The sequence below is a fragment of the Patagioenas fasciata genome, chromosome 2, assembly GCF_037038585.1.
Source record: "Patagioenas fasciata isolate bPatFas1 chromosome 2, bPatFas1.hap1, whole genome shotgun sequence".
Taxonomy (NCBI): domain Eukaryota; kingdom Metazoa; phylum Chordata; class Aves; order Columbiformes; family Columbidae; genus Patagioenas; species Patagioenas fasciata.
This window is the reverse complement of record NC_092521.1, coordinates 151084335-151098704: the sequence shown is the minus strand read 5'-3', so window position 1 is coordinate 151098704 and position 14370 is coordinate 151084335. Positions and strand designations below refer to the sequence as shown.

The 14370-nt window shown below is 39.3% G+C and overlaps 1 protein-coding gene across 2 annotated transcripts in view; it reads right to left on the bottom strand.

Annotated features, from left to right (window-relative positions):
- GPR158 (G protein-coupled receptor 158) overlaps positions 1-14370 on the bottom strand; it is a 197280-nt gene that overhangs the window by 103494 nt on the left and 79416 nt on the right. For both annotated transcript variants that reach the window (XM_065832282.2, XM_065832283.2), the window contains exons 3-4: positions 9072-9174; positions 1897-2114 (exon numbers count right to left, since the gene is read on the bottom strand). In XM_065832282.2, the coding sequence (XP_065688354.1) occupies positions 1897-2114; positions 9072-9174 (321 nt within the window). The remainder of the gene's footprint in view (positions 1-1896; positions 2115-9071; positions 9175-14370) is intronic.

Genomic DNA, 14370 nt, shown 5'->3' with positions numbered 1-14370 from the left:
GCTTCTCATTTCATGGTTATCACACAAGATCTGTTTCTTTTCAAAATCATGCTGCACCAACAAGATAAAGAGCATAGCAGGAATGGAAAAAAAAAACTCTTCTGATTGACATGAAAAGCAATGGAACATCTATTTATCAGTTTCTCTTCCTTGAAAACATTGATCGTACAGGTTCTCACTCATTCAGATGTCATGATGAATCTCTAATGGTAAGAGGTAACCTGGGAAAAAATAAGCTCAAAGTTTTTTTTTATAAAGACTGAAAAGTTCTTTAGAAACAAGGCAAGATGTGCATATGCCTCTTTGGTATTGCTTTGATATTAAATATTAAAATTCCACCTTGTTCTTTATTCATCGCTTACTTTCAATAAATGGTTAATCATCACAAAAGTAAAAATGGACCTTTTGTTACTAGCAGGTAGTAGCAAGGCTTCTGTAGTGTGTTTAATAAAGCTGTATCTTTTTTTAACTGCAGTGGATACGTATACCAGAACCTATGTAAGTGTACAAGTGCAAGAGTGTATGCAAATGTACTCATCTCTGATCTCAAACTATTTATGGGAAAATACAGAAATTTCTTACAAAACAATCAATATTTCAATGTGAAAAAAAAATCAAGCCAAACTTGCAATAGCAGCATATGAAGTAATCTACTCTGTTCACTTTGTAAGTCTAGAGAGTAAATTTTTTTCTCACAAGGAGTGCTTCTTTCATGATGTTGTCTATGACATTAAAGGCAAGTAACATTACCATGCAAACTAAAAACTCACAAAATTGGAATGAAGTTCTGCTAAGTTAATGCTGGGCAGCTAAACAGATGCCTAAACCAGACTTTTCATCATTAAAAGTTTTGTAAATACAATTAGATCTGTAATTTGAATCATTTTATGCAATATCATTAAACATAAAGACTCTGTCAGAAACAGAAAATTTAAAAAAAAAAAAAAAAGAATGTTACTGTTCATTCTGTGATTTCCTGCCAGGATATTAAGTCTTTCAAAACAAGCCACTCATTTGTAACACAGACACTGTAGGATCAGGGAGACTGTGGGATCAAGTGTTCCAAAAACCAAAATGGAAATGCTTATCTACTCATGGAAAATGGATGAAGCTATTAATTTCAACAATGTAGCATCCTATGTGCACACCTACGTCTCCCAAATATAGGTAGTGAATATGTGACAGCTTCAATTCTTTTAAGTAAATTGGAAGTTTTAGAGAATATTCTACATTCACTGAGCCAACAGTGAGATTCCATGAGATCTTACATGTTAAATCATTTTAAGTGAGGTAAAAGCAGAAAGTTCATTAAGTCAGTACATAAAACATAACCGTAGCCTGCATCTGCAATTTAGACACACTCCTTAATATATTCATACTTTAGGGGGGAAAAAAAATCTCTAACCATAAAATGAATTTCAAACTCTCTAGAAACTAGAATTATGTTGAAATATTTCTCTTTGATATAATTATTTTCCAGCTAGTCTCTCAAATACATTGAAACCAAACATCATTCCCAACAGTAGTAAAACAGAAACTTTGAAGATCTCAAGACTATAAACAGCCACATGGCTCCTCAGATACCTGTGTAATCGGTTTGATTTTCCAAAATTACTTCAAACATAATAGATTTCCTTGGTTTTTGCTGACCATCTCGAAACGTAACCAGATGGCTCTGGAAGACACAAATTCCTTGGCATTTTTATCAAAAACTACATAAACAATTTAGGTACCTCCACGCCTAAAGCAAAGCATCGCTGTTTGGAAATCCCATCCTCTCCTTGAGCTGAGCTCCTTACCTGAGACACCAACTGTCAAAATGAGAAGCTATCCACCTAAATAAATGAGTCTGTACCACACAATGAGCAGTAATATTCAAGCAAAACGGGTGTTTACCTTTGCCTTGCGAAAATGGTAGACTACCAGCATGCTTATGAAGTCCAGCAGCATACAGAGTGTTTGGAAGGAGATGATAGCCAGCCGTAAATACTTGTCCTCCTGCGCATAGCAGGGAGTGTCATCCGTGCAGGAGGAACATCCTTCCCGGCAGGGCAGGCAGCTGTAGATCTCCTCCGACAATTCACTGCCAGACAAGCGATTTTCTGCATCCTTTTCTGAAAGTATCAGAAGGGTGAGGGGAGACACCTTTAGCTGTACAGGATGAGCAGTTCATCCATACGGGAGCAAACCAGCCCTCTGCTGACTCCCTTTCCCGCCCCGCTGGCCTCCCTCATTAGGCTACAAAATGACTCGCCAGGCCTGCTTTTCTCATTTCATCGTCCCCTTGTCACATTCAGAAAACACAGACCAATTTAGACATGAGGAAAAGTGGGTTTATTGAACACCAGACGCTTTCCCATTGTATTTAAAGTGGGCTAAATCTGCACAGGAAATTCTTGGAAGGAGACTTCTGAATCGGTAAAATTACATCAAAGATGTGGAAATAAGGAAAGGATTTTACAGACACATGAAGAGCAGACCCATTAACTACTTAATGTTCACAGTACAAGCTCTGATCTTATTTCAGATTGTTCCTCAATTTCATAAAGATGCTATCTAGTGAATTAATTAGCTTCTAATTAGATAAAACCCCTCTTAATTAACATTTGTTTGGCATGTTGTTGCGTGATTGCACTACTCTGTCCCCAAAGCAAAACCAGAGCACTTACACCAAGTATAATTTTCCATTATTCACACAATCACACCAGGAAATTCAGAAAACTTACTGGCAAGTTAATATTTGTCTATGAAAAGCAATGATTCTTGAGCTGACATCTCATCCATCAAAGTGAACCCACAAACAGAGCACATAGGATGATTCCTACTTTTTCTGATCTATGGACACTTGTCCATAACCTCCTCTAACATTGCTTACTCTACAGGTAATTAATGGAATAAAAATATGAAAGAAAAAGCGGGCAAAGAAGAACATGGTTAAATAAGAAGGAAAACCGACTTTGCTGAATATGTTTAATGTAAGCAAGACAGGCTTAGGAGCTTCCAGAAATTAGAGAACGTGGCTGCAGCCAAATCAATGATGTGTTAAAAAGTGTGATACATTCTCTCACTTTTCACAAGACTAGAGAACTGCTCCAACATTTTTGCTCCTCCTCTGTCAATGAAAGTAGTAAATCACACATTGTTTAGTCTTAATTCAAGAGACAGCCTATTCCACCAATGTTGCACATGCATATTGGCTTATGAAACTCTCTTCAGACTTCTAGCTTGAAACATCTGAAGCTAGGTTATCTGCAAGCGGAATTATTTCTTGCTTTCTCAAATCTATGTACAGATGTGCCTGAGCACACATCTGCTGAAAGGCAGAGCCTGGGAAAGGGACAAAGAGGCTGCACATCCTAGTCTGTTAATTTGGCATGCTGTTCCAGCAGCCCTGGGCTCCTCATCCTCAGTGCAGGATCCTTCACTCCCACATCTCAGTGAGCAGAGAACAGGCTGGTATTTCTCAAGAAAATTGTGGATTTCTCTTTGGTGCTTTATTCCAAGCAAAGATGTTGGAAACCTGAATATAGCAGTGTGGTGCTGACTCATGCGGTAGCCAGATTTTCTTAGATACAAGCAGACAGCAAGAACAGATCTTGTGTCTTTTTGACCCAGACTATGGGAGACATGCATGGAAATGCCCATGCTTGGGCATCCCAAGAAGGTGGAAAACCTCTAAGGAACACTGATCTTGAAAATATCCTAGGACTGAAACTTATTTTCAGAGCAAACACCCATGGACCTCAGCCCATTATCATTCCAAGAGCTTTGCCAGAAAGCATTTTCTCCATATCTAACATTAGATCTCTGTTTTCTAAATCACCATTAGAGCAATGGACCCACACTGTCCTCTGTCAGAGACAGAAGTCACAGTTTCCCATCTCCCACCTCCATCTCCAAATCAAGAGTGCACTATCTACTGACCGAGTCTCCCATTTCATTTCCTCAACATTTGCGCTCATGTCAACCTGCTTTTCCACCACCCACCTGTTCCTTTGTCATTTCTGGAAAGAGTCACGCTTCAATTAGCCCATCTCCAAAAAAAATTATTTAATCTCTTTAAAACTTCGCATTTGTGAGTCACACATGAGACATATGTTAATACGTTTTTATTGTGGTAACTAAATAAATTATTTCAGTGTAAAAAATATAATTTAAACCCTAAAGTTATGAGTTTACTTAAGTCATAAATATTGTATGAATATGGCTTCATAATTTTGCATGTCCTAAACTTGATATTCTTACCTTATTTCTGAAATGCTCAACCTTGAAAGGTGTTGCAAATATACTATAATCCATTTTATCAAGCATTTTCTTATCCGAGTCATGCACAGAAGTTTCTTCATGTGCGTGCCTGTCACATACTACAGGGTTAATAACCATTAAATGGTTGCATGTTGCAATGAACATCCCAAGGATTTGAGTTCATAACACAACGGCAAGTCTTTGCTTAGATGCGTCGGGTGTCATGCTCATTGCTGTACAAAAAGGATGACCATCAACATGCACTGCCAGCTGATTATCTGGTTGTCCTGGTTTTGTTAAAAAACAAGTTTCTCTTTTAGTGAATTTTGCCTGTCAGCTAAAGCCTTCATATTAGCTGCATTTTCCTGGAGAACCAGACACATGTTTTGGTAAACCTAGCAATGGAATGCAAACTTATTGATAGGCACGGATGGACATCTCGCGAGAGGGACAACGAGAAACCGGTGACCAAGAAACTGACCAACTGTGTATAACATTCCATTCACGTGAATACTTCATATAAAAGTGGGAGATCACGAGGATCTCGGCCCTTTTCCTTTTCCTTTTCCTTTCTGCTTATGGCCGACATTAGGAGAGGACCTTGCCGGTCGTCTCTGCGAACTGAGGCCTAGTGAGAGACTGAATCCAGCTCCGGTTGGCTACAGAGTCTAATCCAGGACTTTGGGTGCTGGCTCTGCAGTTGCTGAGACTTACAAGATTGGGTTTGTATATTTTGTATTATTTTCTCTGTTCTTATTAGTAGCATTAGTAAAACCTTTTTAATTTTTCCAACTCTCTTCTCTCTGTCCTTCTTTCCCTCCCGATCGCCTGTCCTGAGTGGGAAGGGGGGAGAGGGAAGGGCAAAAGGAGGAAATGGGGGGAGAGGAGGTTAACAACACATCTGCCAGGGTTTGATTGTCACCCCGCAATCTTAACCCTCGACACTGGTGAATATCTTCTGGCTTTGAAATGATCCTCCATTACAGCCAATACAAGAAAGATTAAAAACAATTGGATCTGCTTGAGATTTTACACATGGTAATAATGAATTATTTACAATCCCCATATTTTTTCTTTTCTCCTTGACAAAAAGAACGAACCTTTTTCAGATCTTCTAAAAGAAGTTATTGGGACAGAATTGATCATGGTATTTAACACTGACTGGGAGCTTGTTTGTCCACCCCTGACTCCATGTCTCAGAGCACTGCTGCCCCCTGCACAGGTGAGCATATCTGTCCTTTATGTCTGGCCCTGTCCCCTCACCACAATGTAACATCAATTCAAACCACAGACGGTCCAAGCCAAGCACGAGGTTACTGCCCCTTACAGCACTGCACCGTGCCTTCTCCTATTTCAGTAGTTCTTTGGAATTACACATGCTTCCTCCACTGAAAAAAAATAAGGGTTTCCTCCCCAAAAGATTTAGACACTGGTAAAGTAGATGGAGAAGAAACTAATTCTGCTCCATGTAAGGCAGCCGTGGTTTTAGCACTGACACAAATGAGATGGAAGCAAACACTGAAAGACTGACTGTGCTGCAGGAGTTCAAACTGAGAGTGAAGAGGGTGTAAAAAAGTACTGTCAAGAAAAAAAAGAAAAGAAAAAAAATGCAACAAAACAAACAAACAAACAAAAAAGAATAAAATGGAATGAGAAAAGAACAAAGAATTGGTGGAACTAATATGAAGTATAATAAGGAAAACACCTGACTGCTGAAAAATACAACGAAAAGCTTAAATGCTTCAGCTATGTCCACTTTACTATATTTTTTCTTCCTAGGTCTCTCCTCTTCTATCCCAGTGTTATTTTTCTGTCTACCAGCCCATCTGTTTTTGAAATGGTCTCCTGAGGGTAACTCTTCGTCAGCTTTGGATCTCCTGAGCACACTCTGCTACACCAGGGGTGTCTCAACAGCTGCAGAGAACAGCACCAAACACTGCCAAGCGCCAGGGCAGGGATCACTGCCATCCCTAAGAAATTCATCCCAGACCTCAGTCAAAACTCAGCAGATGAACACAGAGAGCATACTGAGTGCTGAGCAGAACAAAAGACTTATTCTGCTCCTGTTCTATTATAGTATAAATTAGGAACAACACCAGTAGCATCAGTGATGCTGCAGTAACTCAGAGTGTATGAGTGTAACCAGACCTGCCAGTTTTGAAACCTGGTGATCAGCCATGGTCACAACCCTCATCCCAGCAAGGGATCACTGAAGTCCCTGACAGTCTTCATACGTACAAATATCTGGACGTGCAAGTTCTGTTGAAGAACCAACACTGAATGGCAGGTGTGAAAAAACGGAGTTCCTTTTGAACTGGAAACCCCTCTTGGGACTTACGTGATCAAAGCAAGATTAGAGACAGTAAAGTCCCATATCCAGACAAAAGAGACACCTCTGGCACATGTACCTTTTTGCTTAGGGCAGGTTCCACATCCAAACAGCAATAGCTGAGCAGAATCTCTGCAATACATGGATGATGCATTCATAAAGAATGAACTTCTAGGTTGAACAAAGCACCATTGTTCTACTAAGGATCTTTCAGGGCAAACCTGCTTACCCCATGAGGCAGAGAACATATATGCTTTGGAGAAGGGCATTACAAAATGTTAAAATGTATGTAGTCAGCAGTTAGTCTATTCTACCTATACAAACAGTGCTACCTAAAAATGAGCCATTAGGAGAGAGTGCATAATCATGTACTCAAACACTTACAGCTGAATGTAACTTGCATACATGACATACATCTTTTTTCTGAAATCAATTTCTGTCCTCAAAAAAGACCCTTGAAGTGTGGCAATAACTCTGTGTCCCACTAGTATCCAGAGTCCTCATTAATGCAGAAAAAATCGTAAGATTTTACATATTTTGGCACTACCAGTTCTGAAGAACAAACTCAGCCTTGGGAGGTAAACGTTCTCCTGCCTGGCTTCCTATTCTGTAACGGAACAGTGGAAATGTCAGCCGTGCAACTGTAGTTAACCATATATTGCTGTGGGGCAGAATCCCAGTATCATTGAGAAATGCTCCCATTTCAAGACACAACACACTCGATCCAATTTTTCAGTCCACAGAAGTACAAAACTGGTCATGTTTTTCTATCTATCTGCTTACTTACGTCTCATCTTGAAACCTGTACATCTTTTCTGCTTCTTTAGTTTCTTCCACTAGGAGTACTTTCTAAATTATTAACATTTTACTCAGTTTCATCTCTTTTATGATCAAACTTCACCAACTTATCTCCAGAAAGAGATCTTCAGGTCATGTCGTTTCTGTCAAAACTGCTTGCAGGATTCATGTCTAGAATTAGCATCATTTTAAACCTCCAAATACATACTGCAGCCATTTTAACCACGTCATCTTTTCCTTTATTCTTTTTAAGGAACGCAGCTGGGTGACAGGGTCAAGTTCCCTTGAACCACTGGTTTTCCTCCCACTACTTCACAGTCATTTCCAGTCTCACGGTAGCTGTCTCACTGTTCACTTTTTGAAACCACCTATAGAACTTTGCAGACTGAGCTGTATCTGGATGAAACAAAGCAGTTCTTTATTACTGATTGTTTCAAAACTCATGTTTCTGTTGGCTCACAGCAACACATGCTCAAATCAAAGTGGCCCCAAATCATGTAATTACACACCCTAAAATATCAGCATTGCAAACCCTTTCATGAGACAAATTTCACTCTATGTTAGCTATTTAGAAGCTAAATATCCAATCTAAGGTAGCTACATAGGCTTCTCCTTCTACAGGAGGTTATTTGCCATCCAAGGACAAATTCTGCCTTTCTAAAGCAGCAGAATTACCTACCCTCCAGGGGAGCCAAGCTCTCGCTGCTGACTACAGTTGAAACCTATATACATACCAAGCATATACAGTTTAGACAGCTGATATGAAATAAAATGAATCTCATCCCTAATGATCAACAATGTTATGATCTCTAGCCATATTATTTTTGTGTGTTCTGTGGCATTTGACAAAAATCGAAGAACCATTTTTTATATGCTCATTGAATGAGTTAAATCCTGACTCCACCTTAACTCACTGCACTGTAAGAAAAACCAAACACCATCCTTACTTCATCAAAAAATTCAGAGAGCCCAGAGAAAAAGCACAATCACAAGGCTGCCTTTCGTGACACTCTACAATATGAAAAGAGAAGGGAAACAAATACTCACAGGTAAACTGTGGAACAAACACACTGTGCTATTTATGCTACATATATAGAGAGAGGAGACATGACACATATATATAGATATCCCTCATATTTACATATATATGAGATATACTGAGTTAGGGGTGAGATATCTTGGCCAATTTATATCCAAAAGAGATCAAATCAATAAAAAACAGATCAACCCATGACATAGATCAAAGTATTTAATATCTCAGCAAGTATTAGAGTTTGGATGCTCCTTTGGATTCTCCTTTGCAAATTAAGTAAAATGAAAGCAATTAAAACTCGCAGGAAGGTCAGAGGCTAGGATATTCTAGTTTGCCCTGACCATAGAGAAAATCATTAGATTAATTTTCTCAGTACTTGTGCTCAGGCACAGATGCCAGAAATCTCTGTTTCCTCATAGCAAGACTTCATGTTTTTAAAATTTATTTATAAATCAAATATTCTTCAAGTGGGTATGTTTTACAGGATCCTCAAGAGTATCATGAATGACAAACCAAAGGGTTAGAACTCCTTAAGTGATTATATAATCCAAGAGTTGCAAACCACTGCAATTTCACTGTATAACCCTGACGAGGATAAAAAGAAGCCCTGCATTATTAATGCTAGCTCTGTTTTTTCTTTTTTTGAACTCAAGAGAAGGCACTTACTCTGAAAGCTGTTCACTGAGAAGATGTTGGGATGATAGAATCCAGCCTTGCAAATACATTTGTAGGCTCCGAGCACAAATCCAAGGCCTTTAATTGGCATGCACTGTGAGAAAGGAAAAAAAGAAAAGTCACGCAGATGATCATACAATGAGAAAGTCAGAAGTACATTCAAGCATAAAAACATTACAAGACATTGTGAGCACACTTCTAAGAATAAACAGGCATCCCCTGCAGTCTGACAGAATCTTCTCAGCAACTTTTCCTATAGTCATACATCACTCCATTTTTTGCCTTGTTGCTCATCATCAGCAAACAGCAAAGGCAGCTACAATCAAGTCTGTCCCACTTAAAACCAACCAAGCGCCAAATCTGATCGTTATACTCCGGCTGTAGGTGGGACATCGGACGGCTGTGTTTGGCTGTGTTTTTTCCTGGGGAGTTTCCAGCACTCTTCCCCAGCAGAGCAGGTGGGTTCAGATGGCTGCAGCTCACGATACATGAGGGAGAACATGGACACCTGCAGCCAAGCCACCAACCTTTGCTGCCGCTCTGGCAACCACAGAGTGGAGATTGACCCAACCAAAACAGAGGTAACAACTGGTTAGAGAAAACGGCTGCAGAACTAAGTCTGACCTAGGTGAAAGAGAGCAAACCTGCACCAATGGGAGCCCCATACTTCTAAGCTCTCTTGTCCCTTTTTGGGGAAGTAACACGTGAAAAAGTTTTGTTTTAACTCCACTTTTGCTTAATTTTGACATCAGGATAGCCACAACAAATTTAATATAGTGACAGAACACCTCCTGTCACTCCGTTTCTGTACAACAAATATACTCTGCCTAGTACAGAGGGAAGAAACAGTGTGGCAATATAAAGGTAGAAACATTGGTAAAAAGATTTTCCCCCAGCACAGCTTATTTTACTTTATCAGATCAAAGCAGGCTACTGTACTAGATGCCTTTCCCACCAGTAAAGGTGCACCTATCGCAACATGCCTCCAGGAACAGGAATTAGACACTAGTAGTTCCCCACTGAGCAACTGAATGATCTAACTAAAATACCCTCTGTTCTCTCACTTCCTTACATTTCACTTGCTTGTGACTGTCTGACTTTAGAATGTGCTTCAGTCTCTAACTGCCTGTGACTGGGAGGAAGATGCAGAGGACAGGGTTTAGTAAAAAAGATCTTGGCTTCAAAAATCAAATACAAACCAAGAAAGGACAGTCTGCACTGACACTTCAGAAAAACTCAATTTTTTTATCTCAAATTTCAGCTTTGTGACGTAATTCTGCCTGATGTTGAGGATGCCATTTTGCTTTTCTTTGCCTCAGTGCCCCAGATGGCATCGTCTTTTCTAACACCCTTTGCCAATCTGATGTTTGTGCATGCAGGGCAGGTCTGCAAGTACTATTGGAAAACAATTAATGAGCAGGAAACTGGCATGCAAGAACACCGAAAATTCATTCAGCCTTTGTATAAACATGAAAGAAAGAAAAAATGAGAACGCACAAGTCATTTTTCTTCACACTTCATCTTCACCCTACAGAAACATGACTGTTGACAAAGTGGAGGACGGAAGAAATCAAAGTGGGATGTGTGTGTGCAAGTCCAATGACAGCAAAACCTCTTTAGCCAAGCACAGAAGAGTAGTTAAAGTAGTAAAAAGAATCTTTCAGGGGAAAATTCTCTTCTGCCTTCCTGGCTTCTTGCTTTGTAATGGGAAGGTATGTGCTTCTATAGAGACCACATTTTATTTTTGAAGGCAAGGAAGAAAAGAAGTAGCTTCTACCGAAATCCACAAGCACCTCAGTAGCCCCAGTGCCATATCCAGAGTCCATTCTCACTGAAAAAATCCTTCATACAAAATGTGCCACAGGCTCATGAAATCTATACTGCATTAAAATAAATCCTTTACTGACGATCCTTTCCCATATATTCAATATTCACACCAAATAAAAGTCTGTAAATTTGATTTTATTATTGCTGATGAGTCTAGAAATTGAAAGTGAACAAAATTTTTCCAATACTGTTATCTTTCCTTGGTCTAGGATATTATCCTTGTTTCCAGTCTTTGGCAGCTGTAATGCACACCTTACAAACCATCTGTCAAATTCTGTTTCTTGCAGTCCACATAATCCCACATTGAAAGGAAGGAAGGAGAGGAGACAAAGCAAGCCTACAACCCTCTAGATGCAGTTTCAAACTCTGAAATTCCACTGTGCTCAACAATGCATGGAAACAGAACTATTTACAGCCTGACTTTTTTTAAGAAATTGCAGTAGTGTGGCAGGGAAGAACACTAAATATCATGTGGTCAAAACCAGAGAAAACACTTTTCCTGGAAAGAAAACATTGCTTTATTCTTATACATAATTTAATAGTTAATATTACATTAATCAACAGTGGTAAATATCATGGCAAAAAAGGTAATAAATAAACTGAGTAAGAGTTCGCTGATGTACAGAAGGAGTTCAGCAAAGTCCAGATTTATCTGATCAAGTTTCTTTTATCAGATACAGAGATTTTCCTGGCTGCCAGTGGGTGAATCCGCACAACACAGGGTGGGCACACACAAGCCACTTTTGTCCTTGCTCCGGCAAGTGGCCCCTGGCTCCAGTGACCCCAGCAAAGCTGCCCCGGCTCAGCCGCGGGAGCCCACAGAGCAGACACGAGCAGAGACCGGGGTCCCTCAACAGACTGTGTAAACACAGCCAGTAAAATATTAATCTGCTGCCAAGTTACTTAAGATTTGATCCATATAGAACTTAGCACTGAAAAAAGTAGATGTGTGAAAAATATCCACCTCTTCATAAGAAAAAAAAAAAAGTAAGCATAAAACAGACTTGGTTTCAGATTTCATTATAAATGTGAAAGCAAAGCTGTGTGAATAAAACCACCATATTCCTGAGTATTTTTTCTTCATTAGTGGCCATCAGCTTTTTAAAAGTCATGCTTTATTTAATTCCTATGAGCAGCTACCTTAGGTTACACCAGAAGTTCTATTTATGTTTGTATCACGTCTCTTACGTGCCCAGTGGCAAGTGTCGAGGCAAACAGTGGAAGATGCGGATGGCCATGGGGGGAGCCTTCCTCTGATGTGCCCTTCCAGACATTACACTCCTAAATGGAATTTGCATCGCTTTAACCTCCAGCCATTAGTACTTATAGATGGCTTGTTTACAATTTGGAACAGCTTTATCATAATCTTTGCGTCTGTATAATTCACACAGCACATTTATTCCAGCTGTTTGTTCCCTGGTTTGCAAGTTTATACTTTCAGCTTCACAATATTTGTATAATGTAACGACTCCTAAGTTTAACATAATAAATTTAAAATTATGCAGTCAGCTCCAAAAATAAGATATTAAATTAATATTTATCTTGAAATTATTTCTAAATAAACAGGTCCTGAATAAACACAGATACATCACCTAAACCAGTTAAAAAACGTTGCATTGATTTAATTTTTATGTTGCTTGTTGTAAAAGATAAATTTGGAAAAATCTATTGTGATAAAGAATATATCTGTTGGAAAGAAAAGAAACCCTTCAAATAACCTGTGCAATTGTTTTGGAAGTCTCAGCCAAACCTTCTGGCATAAAAGAGGCAAAGCCCTTCATCAGATCTGATTAGTCAGAAATAAAGCGACCAAGTATTCAGCAGAAACACAAAGCTGGTGTTACATCCACACCAGAAAACAGAAGGGAAGAACAAAACAAAAAGGACCTAGTAGTTTAAAAGAGAAAGCATGTGGCATCGTGTCCTACATGCAATTTAGAAACTTAGATAAACCACCAAATAAATCTGGCGCATGGCATTCTGGAGCAGAGAGGTTAAAACAGTATTTCTAGAATTAAAAAAGAAAATTAAAAGGACCAAAAATGCAGTCAGACTTTCAAGTTTTTCAAAGAGCTTCTTTCAAAAATCTGTATTTCCGCATCTGGAGAGCAATGGGGACGTTTCCCTTGGCTAAAATCACCTCCTTGTTCAAAGCATGGAATAAGAACAATGTCATAGAGAAAAAACATAGCAAAAATAATACAAATAAGTCCATGTTTCTTTGCTTTGGTTTGTGGAAGCGTGTAGGGAATTTCTAGAAAATGCTACGTACAGAAGAGTCATTTTGTCCCTGGCACGTGATGGCAGCTGGAGCAGGTTGGTGTCCTGCAAGACCCCGAGAGCTCCTTTCTGGTCCTGTTGATAATGGTGTCAAGCACACTCACTCATAAAAACACAGGTCGTTTCAAAAAGATGGACCTGATTTCAAAGCAGTGTGATTTCAAATTGGGTCCATCTTTTTGAAACACCCTGTAAATGGAAGAAGATAAAAGTCAGAGTTAAGATTCTGCCTGCTGAAGTCAATGACAGATCTGTCACTGAAAAGGTTGTACCTGTTATATTTTCTCATTTTATGTGTTTGCGGCCTCAGAAGCAAACAGTGGGCACATTCACATATCCAGGGTCCTGGTGCATCACCCGGCAGCTCGCAAGGCAGCGAGCCTCATAAGCTACTCATAAGTACTACTCATAAGTCACTACTACTCATAAGCTGCTTCTCTTCATCTAAAACATTTTCTTCCAAAAGGAGAAGACAGGGCTGGCCACTCCATAATTTACACTGCAGGGTTACTGGGTAGGCCCCTGTAGTTTTTCTCTTCCAAAGTGCATCGGTGGAGTTGATTCTTGTTTAAATTCTATTTTTAAATGTTTTTTCCAACACTAATGTAGTTACAATGACACTGAATTGTTTAAATTTTGAGTCCAAAAATTCTGTTACTGCTGACAAACCACAAGTAAAAAAGTTAATGTTAAATCATCTCCAGTTCCAGGAGGACAATGCTCATTAAATATAAGAGATTGCAGAGTCTTTAACTTCTAATTAACCCTTTTGCAATGTGAACCATGTCAGTTCCCCAGCTGTATGTCTGAGGAACCCTAAAGGATTCCCTTCTGGATCTCCATCGCTCCCAAGATACCAACATTATCAGCACGTTATGGGACAAACGTGACAAAAATTCGAGTGCTAGTGAAAAAATAAATAAATTTGTGGAAATGGTGCGTTTTGCAAATAAATGGAAAAGAGGTGATCAGAAATATATACAAATCACAGTTCTTGCTTAGAAGGCAGTGAGAGAGGAAGAAAGGTGATTTTTGCAGGATTTGAAAGCAGGCTACTGGAAGAATGGGGTGAGTGATGCAGTAAAAAACCTCATCATCAGCTGTTGTCATGCATCTGGGGAGTCCAAGGTCAGCTTACAATTATAGAAATTTTCAGAGGATGAGTAGCTTGGACACTCAAAGG